This window comes from Dermacentor silvarum, chromosome 1, assembly GCF_013339745.2.
Source record: "Dermacentor silvarum isolate Dsil-2018 chromosome 1, BIME_Dsil_1.4, whole genome shotgun sequence".
NCBI classification, from domain to species: domain Eukaryota; kingdom Metazoa; phylum Arthropoda; class Arachnida; order Ixodida; family Ixodidae; genus Dermacentor; species Dermacentor silvarum.
The window spans coordinates 159,468,367-159,480,354 of NC_051154.1; the positions used below are offsets into that span (position 1 = coordinate 159,468,367).

An 11,988-nucleotide genomic window follows, 5' to 3' on the forward strand; every position below is an offset into this window, starting at 1 on the left:
GGGACGAAAAAGATGAAATTAATATTCAGACGTGAAAATCTGCACACCGTTACAAAAAAGAATGTTCTTTCGATGAAATCAATAAAATAATACCGAATATTTTCGAAATGGGTCGGGCCGAGAACTCTCCAGCACCACTGTACATTGAGCATACGCTGGAAACCACGGATATAAGGCCTGCTAGGGTGGATGGAGGCTTGGTCGAGCTGGTAAAATGCAGTTGAAAACGCTGTATCCCCTCCTCTGTACTTGAATTGGCTCATGGTTCGCTAAGTACACACGGAAGTAGCCCTGTGACGGTTTCTAGACACATGGACAAAAATATAAACAAGGTTTATACCTTCTCTCCGGTTTTCTTTAATGAGTGAGAAGGTTACCGTGACTGTGAAGCCATTGCCTCTAAAGCCTCCAACGTAACAGTTTTGTTGGCTGGATATCTAGAAGAGTACGGCTGCAGTAAGTTTTCTGAACCGCCACGTTCGAGTTCTAAGGCGGAATGAGCCGCTCGAGGCTCCAAGAGCAGCTTTTGTAAACGAACTGGTTTGTTTCGCTTAAGATCCACACGGTACATCGTTGTATGAAACTTAAGTGCTAAGATCCTTGTGGAGAAAAATTCAGAGCCATTCCACTCTGTGAAGGTGGATGACCAGCGGAGCTGTGTGTGAGGTCTATTGACCCTTTTCGCGGAGCAGTTTGTTCTAGAGAAACGAGATGGCACTTATCATACGTTGCCTCAGCGACAGCGCTCGAATACGAAACCATTACCGCTTCTACCTTGCTTCTGTGTGATCAGCCTCCTGCCGTGGTTGCTCAGTGGCTATGGTGTTGGGCTACTGAGCACGAGGTCGCGGGATCGAATCCCGGCCACGGCGGCCGCATTTCGGTGGGGGCGAAATGCGAAAACACCCGTGTACTTAGATTTAGGTGGACGTTAAAGGACCCCAGGTGGTCCAAATTTCCGGAGTCCCCCACTACGGCGTGCCTCATAATCAGATCGTGGTTTTGGCACGCAAAGCCCCATAATTTCATTTTTTTTTCTGTGTGATCAGCTGTCGGAAATGCAACTGAGTTTTCGCTGACGCACTGTGCTCCATTCATGCTGGTTTGAATCATGTGGATTGAAGACGCGCGCAGTAGTTGGCTGCAAAAATAATGACTGGCATGTCAAGGAATGTAATGAATATATGGGGCCAAGTTCGCGGACCGCTGCTGCAACTGTCCGTACGTGTTTCCGGCACTTCGAGAAGTACGGCTTGCTTTCCTCGAGGATGCACAAATTTGCTCGTCCTCCAGCGTTGTATCGCTAACCTTCAAAGAAAGGGCTTCAGCCGCGGTACGTCGGCAAGAGTGAGTACCGCTCGTTAAACAATTGATAAAGGGAGTGTCAAGAATAAGTGAATGGGCGCACACTTGAGTATATGCGCACTACATACGCGCAATAAGTGACGGTACTACACCGATAGCGCACGAATGGTTGAAGCTGAATGTTTCGTGACGGTCCACAAGAGTAAGCGAGTTACTAGCGATAATGCGCATTTGCTACAAGGTATTACAATGTTCAGAACAGCTACGTTTCAAGCCTTGTGCGCAACAAGAACAAACCTAACGAAACTGAGAACAACCCCGAGCGATTAGGCAGAAAATAATCAGATAGTGACCGCACCGAGAAACTTTACTGAGTCAGAAATATGACAAGCCGCTGCTTCAAAATATTTGCCAAAGAAAGATCGAAGAGCAAGACACACTAATCCTGATTCATTTCATGAGCGGAAAGTTTGGAATTCATATTTAGCCCCGCTTTCAGAGCAAGTACCGTATTGGACGTAGCTTAATCTGTTCCGAAAGCGCTTTTACATGTTCTCTGAAGCTGTGGCCAAAGCTTCGTGTCGTCCACCCAGTCACCGTCTACAATATCTCCCGAAACAGAGGTTTGCTAAGCCGCACCGGTGTCATACACATCCACTGTAAACACGGAGGCGGTTGAGGCAAGCAATGGACGCTTCACCACGTGATCAAACATGGCCTCGCCCACGGGATCGCCGCGAAAAGGGTCAATACACGACCAATGACGCGTCGTGGGCACACTGATGTTTGTGTAACGTCGAATGCCGAACCTTTCCGAGAGAAACGCCACGAACCACTTCCCGTCTGGCCGAGACACGTCTATGTTGAAATCGCCCACAATTACGATGGGAGTGAAGTCGGTAGGGGTGATCCAACCAACGGTAGTACATACGCTTGGCGTTTGCGGCACGATCTCCGTCCGGATTACGTGCCGCACGCCGTCGCCGCGCACATTCCCGCTTCTGTTCACGACGCTGTTCTTCGTAGGCGCGCTGTTGTTCCGCAGTCCTCACCGCACGCGGCCTAGCCATTGCACGGGTGGAAGGGTACTGTGATAACGTCAAACCGCAATCCATACTAAACAGTGTCTATTCCGGTTTTACTTTTTTATTGCGATATTTTTTATCACAATACGTTGTGACACTTCTCGCGATTAGAAGCAGCTGGGGCATACCCGGCGATACGCTTCTATCATCGTTTGCATATCACCGTTTTATCACCGCGATCGGCCGGTCGCGAGCCGTGCCGAAAAGCCCAATTGTGTCGTAGACTGCGAAACACAATTTTTAACCTTGCCGGAGTCCAATAGTGCAGTGGTACCATGTTCCAGTGCAGAAGGAACGCAAGAAAAAATTGGAGGACGTATAAGCTTCGGCTTTAAGAGTGGAACGCGATAGCGTTATCGGGCCCCGTTCGCATCGCATTTTTCTTTGAGTAGGCTTCACTGCAACACAGAACGAGGAAAGCCAGCTTACAAAGACCAAGCTTAAACGGATCCACTTAAAGTCGGCTTCGCATTTAAACAGAAATACATTGCCAGGAAGATGTTTTTCCAGGGGCACTATAAGTCGTCTTATATATTACAATGTGAAGGCCCTAGGACGTTTTTTTTTATTATTTTATTGATTGTTTGCTATTGCCCCGACGCGCGCGCGTGTCCAAAACGCAGTTGGCAGGCCAAGTCCCAATTTGACCTGCCGAGGATGCGAGCGCCATCTAGATATGATTTTCGCAAGTAATCTACCCGAGCGCGCCGCTCTTGGTATGGTAGAAATGCTGGAAAAGGCGTTTGTGTTTGAGTTTCCTCGTAAGAGAATTGTTTTCTCGTACATTCAAATTACAATCCGACGCCACCATGTCTGTGGGTTGTGGTTAAGTCGTACTTTACCATTTTCTGACGGATTTCACTGTGAGAAATTCAATTTTTGTTCACTAACACCTTGCGCCACCCGGAGGGCCTGCGCGGTGTGGGTGGTTCGGGATGATTTTCTCCGCCACGGACGCCGACACTGACGCCGGATTTTCTGCGACATGGGGCCCTTAACGCTATCGCGTTAAGACGCCGGGAGCCCAAGAAACCAGGCTACATTTAAAAAAAAAGGAGACATACGGGTCGCCGAACAGGCGAGCGCGCAGCCATCCTCGCATGCTTCGGTGGAGTGTCTGGCGCATGACGCATGCATCTGGCGCGTAATTGGCCTGTCGCTAGGTAACGCAAGAAAAATAAGTCGCAAAGTATAAGTTCATTTATACGCAAAGCTTAAATTTTAGTTTTAGCGGGAAGGAATCTCACATTCTTCTTTTTATTAGGGAGCCTACATACGCGGCCCGCTTTAGGGTGGTGACATCTCGAACCAGTGTTGCCTAAAACAGCCCCCAAATTTGACGGGCCGCCATGTTGGTCCCCAATGTCAGCCCCGAGCATCGTGAAGCGCCGACTGCGAAGGTTGCGAGCACCTTTTCGTCTTTTGAGGGTTGTCCCACGAGCACTATTTCGTGTCGAATGTAAATAATTGTTACTGAGCGAGCATTTTTAGGTTAATTAACGGAAGGGTGCGCTATGTAACGCGTGATACGGCGTACTCCACAGAAAAACATGCGAGAGCCTAGTGCAAGAATTTCAGTCCATCTGCTTGTAGAAATGTTTATTAAAATATGAATTAAAAATCACGGAGCCATAATTTTGAATTATACGTTCCGTATGATGCGAAAGCTAAAGCCTTTTTGTTGATTCTAATACTGTATTGTGAATGCGTTAGTGAATAATGAGATTATTTGTTTTTGTGAAACTCCTGCAGTAGTTGGTTGTGCTTTAAAGCTGTGCAAGCTATACGTTGCAATGCTGCACAAAAAAAAAAGTTTCATCCTGCATCCACCACCAGCCGCAACAGTTTTTTTTTTTGACCTTGGTAACTAGATTTCTCGGCAAATGAAACTATTGCCAAGCCCAGTACATTAAACAGTCATTCAGAGACATAGCACCAAGTGAGTTTCCTCTGGGTGAGTTCAGCAATGGAAACAAATACGTGCACAACTGAACAAGCATATTTATTGGGTTACATGATCAGCCTCGGAAAACACTTTGCAAATAGTCTGCATCTCAACTAAAGTGATACTAAAACAGGAGACGGGCTGCATCCTATAAGAATGTTTCAAAAACCTACAGTGAAACAAACATTAAACATTCTAAAGGAACTTGTAGCATTTATAGCGTTACAGGCAAGCACACAATCCCTACCAGTTCTCACAGAGAAGCCACCTTAACCAAACCAGTGCTCCATGTACCTCCGTAATCTACTGGCAGTCATGGCGTCTTTTGAAGGGCAGCAAACGTAGGACTATGGCCAAGTCCAGCTGTGTGAGATTGAATGTGATGTCTAACCGCTGGTTCAAGGGTGCACTTGCATCCTCCACGAAATTCGGGGTACACATAAATGAAGGTATTGAAGTCGCGGATGAGGAGCTCCGCTAAGGCATGCTTTTCAGGGTGGTATGCTTTTCTGCATGCCGTCGGATGCTCTCACTGCGGAATGCAGGTACATTATCAGAAACAATCACCTGGTGTGTCTAAATGTCTCTCTTTCCATTAATATGATGACACTGTTCACATTATCCGGGCTTTGCCACCGCCATACATGTTCACTGGTAAAAAGCCACCATAAAAGACCGAGTCCGGTGCACACCCTCTCGATTCTTCTTGAGTTGAGAGAAAATCGAGATTGACAACTTCGAAGGGCACATCTGAACATCAAGGAATGACCATCTGGTTTCATTTTGGGTGGAACTTGGCACGAATAGCATGAAAATTGTGACAGGTCCTCACATAATCCTCCGCAACAGCTTTCATGTTCTTCGAAGTGAAATGTTTCTGAATCTTGCAATGAGTCGCCCATAAGCCATCATGGCCACCCGAGTGTAGACTGTCTTAATAAAGCCGCAATATTTTTTACATGTTGCATGGAGGCACCACGAATGTTCCATTGATTAATTCCAACTTCAGCGTCTTCCCATACACTTGCGATGCAACAAAATTACACGAAAGGGGTGCGTGTTGCAGAGGATTTCTTTGAAGGAGCTACACAGCATTCATTTAATCAACAAAAACTATGTGCTTTAAACCATCTTTCTTTGGCGAAAATGAATACGAAAAGATTAGTTGCTTTGAATAAACAACATGTGTGCATAATAAATGTCGCATAGCAAGCACCAAAACATGAGTCAAACAGTAATAAAGCCAAAAAGTTCATGCCAGTTCAAAGAATATAAATTCAAGTAAAGCCGTCACAGGAGACCACGGTTATGCAAACTTTCACTGCCACTGTACCAGGCGGAGCACACAATACCACATAGCTTCAATACAAACCTACATTCTTGCGCCATTAAATTCTGGTGCACATAGTCACTTTCTGATTATGCAATAGGAATACGCCTTCGAAGTATTCTCACCTATTTTCTCAGCACAACTGTGCAGTCGCAGGATACAACACATCACTGAAATCAAGACTGCCAATGATATCTGTCAACAAAATATGTTACAGCCATACAAAAAAGACAAGCATTAAAGAAAGTTAATCTGATACTAGTGATGCTGCATTCAGGTAAAGTCAATATTAGCAGCTAGAACGCATGGAAGCATGCTGTTTTTCAGTACACTAAGCAATGAACAAACAGCTTTGGTGCGAAACATTTTAGTGAATGCCCCACCTGCTCGAGGCGTTAAAAAGACATCCAGAGGCACACGTCAAACACTTCTGCAAACACATCACACAACCACAGCAGCATTAAATTAACCACTGAGACGCCACACACGGCTCAGATAAGATTAGCAGCGGCACAGGTTCTGCTGGACTGTCCGTTCACCCTCTGCGCATGCTGCTGTCGGAGATGAATCTTAAGTCTTGTCCTCACATACTTCTCAAGGAGCATTTTGCATGCCCTTGATTCATGCGCGTCACAACACCCTAATCTCATAGCCACAGACTTCCGCAAGGCACTCAGGATACCTGTAAATGGAGCTTTGAGAGTCAGGATCTCATTCATGTTTGCGAAAGTCTTAAAGTTTTCCTCACATTCTATTAAAACTTGCATCACTGTTTGGCTTGGCTGGATGAGCTTTCCGCTATTCTTGACATACTCTTTCAGCTGTATAAGAGCATTTTACTGGCCTGTTGCACGGCCAACCAGGGCTCTTTCACAGTCTTTGCACTCTCCAAGAAAACCGATGACTGACTTCAGCAAAAAGCCTCCCAAGTACGCAAGGATATCGCACTCTTCTGTGGTAAGTGCATAAACAAACAAGTTCTCAAGCTCCTCGGGCTCCTGACCTTCCACTTGATCCTGTTTGAAACTGGGGTCAAGAAGGTCAGCCAGGTGCGTGCTGTCATCAACACCATAGCTAGATGATGTCGGTGTGTTTACAAACTGGCCAACGCAGATAAGCTTTAAGGCACACTTGACATCATATGCGCTCGGCAGAGGTTTTCTGAGCCTCAATACAGAAAAGATGTTTTCGAGACAATCCTGTGACAATCTACCAGTTAGCAAGTACTTGTAATTGAGCTTGTTCAGAAGCTCATGAGAAAGACGCAGGACAACAGTAGTTGACACCAAAAGGCCAGCTTGTGACGGCTTCCAGTGTGCAGTAAGTCCCATATTTAGTCCACAGAAGGTGGCACAAGCTAGTCCAAGGAGTTCAGTTGCTTCCTTGTGTTTTGAAAGATTGAAATTGCTCAAAGCAACAACTGGATGCCGTGACGACATCAAGGTGTACCACCTACTGACAAGTTCAAAAAACCACGCCGTCGCCTCCGGTTCAGGAGGTAAGATTCCTTGCTTAATCAGATAACGTATAGCCGGTGGAGCCTCACGGAACATTTGAACAGCAATGTTCACTTTCATTGTCGTGAAGTGTCCAAGGCTGATGTGGACGTCGGAGAGCCTGCTGGCAATCTTGAGCTCCTTGTCTCTGTCATGTGTGAGAACAGCTTCGACATGGTCTATGTTCACAGTTCCTGCTGTAAGCTTGTGCTCACGTATAGTTGCTTCTCCTAGAGTGAATGTCTTCACACGGAGCAGTTGAGCACGAATATTCTTCAGGACGTGGGCTGGATCAGCCATAAAATATAGCTGCCTACCTTCAAGGTGTGGGTGTGAAACAGAGCACACATTCTCAGAGTGCCTATGGCTTGAGAAGCCAAGAAGGCGCCAGACTGCACGGTTGGCAGCTCCCATATCACTTGTAACAACAAGCACTCTTAGTGTGATGTTGAAACAAAGTTCAATCAAATTGAAGACGAGGTTCTTCAGAGCTTTCCCATCAACTGAGCGTGCAGTGAAATGATATGCAATTACTTGTTTCCGCCGTGTGTTCAGTCCACCAACCATGAATACAAGGGCGTGGTTAGCAACATCTGCAGTCGCTTCAGGCAATGTAGTGCCACCGAAAAGGCAATCAAGGGACCGATCGTGATCAAAGCCCTGACTTATCTCCATCTCGTCCATGAAAAGGACACAGTCCTTTTCAATATCTTCCATTGCCTCTAGCTTGTGCTTTAAAACATTCAACACTTCATGGAGAATGCCAGGCAGGAAGCGAATGTTTTGAAGCCTTCAGATCAAGGTCCTGTTGCTCGGAATCGGGTACGACAAAGATCTCAGCATTTCGTAGCCTGTTGTGCCACTCGTATGGTTTATCTGAAGTGCCACTCGTATGGTCTTTTCAGACCACTTATGGCCCTTCGTTGTCTTCATCGTCAAAGATTTCACTTGGTCTTCATTGAGAAATGATGCCGATTTCAGTGCGCACACTTCTTTTTCAAGTGAGGACACTTTTTTCCTCAGGCTCTGTAGCTTCAACCTTGTTTTATCGTGAACCCTCTGCAAGTTTATGTACTTGCGAGTGAGATCACTAGTTTTCTTGCGTAACTCTGCATTTTCTTGCCCGATGGTCACCGAAGATGAGCCTGCATTGCCTCCAAATGGTTGATGTGTGGCGATGACATCGCGTGACTGACCAACACTGTTCGTGCTGTTTGGAACAGGAATGCCATTGGGGTGCTGTGGGAACAAGCACGGTGCCACCGCAGATGTCAATTCATGAGCGTTTTCATTTCCGGCGTGACAAGATGCTTCTTCTACAACTAAGGTTGGCACTGGAGCACTGTCATCCATCTTAGTCGAATCGCTATCTAAAGACTGGTGTGGCTCCGGGGAATTTGCAGGGGTGGCATCGCAGCAAGGCTGCACAGGACAGCTGCGCTTCTTTGGTGGCTTCCGATGTTTGGGGGCGGCTGGAATAAAGAGTAATATGTGCATAGGCTGTTAGCATTTAGAATGAAGTAACATAAGTACCAAATCTGCCAAGCCCATATTTACGAAAAATATCTTCAACCATGGTTCACTGACGATGAAAACAGGTTATTGTAATCAAAAATGACGAGACACAGAAGAACACACAGTACACAAGACAAGCGCCACTCTAAACTAATATTTATCTTGATTCACCTCCCTTAATGTATACAGCAAAGTCAATTTGCGCAAGCGCACTGCACATCACGATCGCAGCCATGCATATCACCAATCATACTGGTTAATGCATCATATCTAAGCACTGCAATTCTTTACCGCGCAATACAACAGACGAATCACTTATACAGGCGCTACCTTTCTTTCTAATTTGGTACGCCTCTAAAATTTCTCTAGGCAGTAGTGGCAAAGCCGTAGCCCAACAACAAGTTCTGTTAAGGCTTCACTGAAACGGATGCACTCAATATATATGACCAATTATGGGTGAATTTCATGCCTCTATATACAAGCAACATCGACAGGCAGTAAAAGCAAATGATCACTCACAATACGGCTTCATGATTCAAATAACAGTAGTATACCATACATAGCAAAATACAAAAAAGAAAGACCACACAGTCTTATCTGCACTCACGTACAGCGCAAATGACTCCATCAGAAGCAAACTCGCATGTTTAAGGCCATCGTGTGTCAAATAACAGCACAATTGAAAACAATAAAAACAAATATAGACAAGGGAGATACATCCTATCCAATGTCGCATTATTCAACGAGTCTTATACAAAACGTAGCGTAATCTTCACTTCGGACTTACCTCGAAAAGCAAAAACTGTTGGAACGGCATCTGGCCTCAATTTCTTCAAGCCATCTTGCCTTTTCTGTTCGAAGCTTGAATCTTCGAAATGAGCCTGCAATAAATGTCACCACACGGTCGTTAGCATAATTAAGTGCATTCCCGTGAACGTTCCGAACGGGGCTGCACGCAAGACGCATTAGAAGGAAAATCTTTCAGCCGTACAAGTTTGCGAAGCGGGCGCTCGACTGTTCATTGTAATGTAGCACACAACTGATAAAAACTATATGTGCACATTTGCCTCTGAAGTCCGTCCTCAAACGTGTTCTCCCATTATGCATTCGTAGCTTGATCGTTCTGTGCACAAAATAGATGCAACAGCACACCAATAGTAAAAGTGCCGATGCAGCTTCAAACGATCATTGAACTACCAACTCAGGGCTTTTGGCGAGAAGTTCCGTTCAGTAGCGTAAATATTTTGTCGGGATGGAAGCGGTGACTCGACGTCAAAGAAGACACGTCAATTTGCGCGTCTTAAAAAGGGCGCGGGCTGCACATCTCTTATCGACAACCGCGTGCTCGAGTGATCCTCGCTACTCGCTGTTACAACAGGATAAAGCACCACGTCGACTAGTTGCCTAGCCTCTCAGTCGAGACACATTTGTGATCAGCACCACGCGGCTCAATTTCACGCCCGTGGAAAGCCGGCGCGAGCATGGACAACACATCCAGGTGAAAAAGCTCTTGAAAGTTGAAACTACAGCTGATCTTCCTACTCGCGACACATCCCAGAAACGACACGTTCGATTATCTGGATACGTTGAGACGGTCAAATTCATAAAGCTTGTTCTACAGCGAAAGAAAAACAACGAGGAAAACAGACAGTACTCACATAGCAAACACGTGAAGCGGTGGTGGGCTCCCAGCAGTCTCGCTTCACTTGCGCGAGCCAGCGTTTTCTTCGGCTCGGGCTGGTTGGGAAGCGAAACATTCGCACGCCCTTCCTGCAGTGGTTAGTGCACAGAGGTACGCAACAACCAGGCATTTTTGCTCCTCAGGCTTCGCTGACCGCATTTAACACGTTTCCACAGCCTTCGACGCTGCCTAGACGAGGATTAAACGCGATTCCGCTGCACGGCTCACGGCGGCAAGCACACAGCAAACTGGTGTGGGGACCAAGATGGCGCTGCGTCTCTCTCGGGCAACTATGTGTTTTGGCGGCCGGCGGCATGTGGTGTGTCAAAGGCTGACACCACTCTAGACGGAAGTCCCGTATGCAGGCTCTCTACTTTTTATCCGATGCTCGCGGCAGCTATCGGCTGATGTAAATACTAGCGTGACGTATTTCCTGTTGCCAGTCTTCACCGAGTGTCCCCTCTTGTTGAATTTCTTTCTTTCTCTATGGCATGCCGCGCTTGATTTGTTCCCCTATTTTTAGTGTAGTTTGCTCTGAGGGATTCCGTAATGACGTACTCGTCAAAAATATCTCCTGCAGCCAAGGCCTCTCAGCGTCGCCGCTTTAGCATTGGAGCAGTCAACGATGCCTTCGTAGGGCAAACGCGGGAGCATGCAATATATTCCCCTATCCCGTTGCGAGCAACCAAACTTGCTTTCACAGGGCCATGTTATGCGGCGAACACGCTGTGTGTGTACAGTAGTAACACCGCGGCAAATCAATAAGACCTATAGCAAAGAGCGCGCGGCCCGCAAGCTTTCTACGCGCATCGTGCGCTCGGCCGCTTGTTTATCCTGCACGATGGTAGTGGGTACCCAAAGTGCGCACAGGGTTGTCGGCATTATGGTGTTGTGGTAGTTGCTGATACTACATAACTAAACGGGCGCGATAGGACACGACACAAGAGGAAACACAACGCTGTTGTGTTGCTTCAAGGGGCCCTGAACCACTTTTTTATCGAAGTGGAGAAATACATTTGAAGTGAAAATAGGTTATTACTGAAATACTTTGCCGCAAAAAGTACCTAAATGCGTTCAGCAGAAGCGGAGTTATTGGCAATCAAACACGGCCTCCACTGTGCTCCCCGTCCCTCTTCAATGCCTTCCACTGCGTAGGCTACGGCGGAGTGGGGCGGGGCCACAACGCTCCGCCTTCGAAATGTCACTGTGGCGCGCAGTTCAAATTTCATTTTGGATGTTAACGTAGATGCCACGACTTCCGATTTTGGTGCCTACGACGCGCTAAACGTGAGCCAAAGGCGGTTGTCCTCAGCGAGCCGCATTGCGCTTAGCCACTGGACTCGTGGCGGCACCCCGCGGCGGCCGCGGTGTAGCCGACCGCAGCGACCAATAGCAGCCGCGTATTGGAATGTGCTTTATTACGCAATAAAGCACACAGAAGAGAGTGAGGATCATGGTTTCTGTTGAAACGAGAGCATTTGAGAGAAAGGTGACTTCGCGCTCCGCTTGCGAGCTCCACGCACCACGTACGACAGCAAAACGTGGCTGAGATGTTCAAAGCAGCGTGTGCTACCCGCATACTATGTTATTTCACCAAGCCCGAGGGGTGGTTCAGGGCCCCTTTCAAAGAA

The 11,988-nt window shown here is 46.9% G+C and overlaps 1 protein-coding gene and 1 pseudogene across 1 annotated transcript; both read right to left on the reverse strand.

The window, feature by feature from the left end:
• Positions 1 to 5,797: 5,797 nt before the first annotated feature.
• LOC125940551 (uncharacterized) lies at positions 5,798 to 7,040 on the reverse strand (annotated as a pseudogene).
• Positions 7,041 to 7,953: 913 nt separating this feature from the next.
• Positions 7,954 to 10,655, reverse strand: LOC125947383 (THAP domain-containing protein 8-like). Its single transcript, XM_049672041.1, has 3 exons — positions 10,335 to 10,655; positions 9,464 to 9,557; positions 7,954 to 8,633 (listed from the first exon to the last, which is right to left on the reverse strand). Exons 1-3 carry the CDS (start codon positions 10,485 to 10,487, stop codon positions 7,954 to 7,956), a joined length of 927 nt encoding a protein of 308 aa, XP_049527998.1. The 5' UTR covers positions 10,488 to 10,655.
• Positions 10,656 to 11,988: the final 1,333 nt, after the last annotated feature.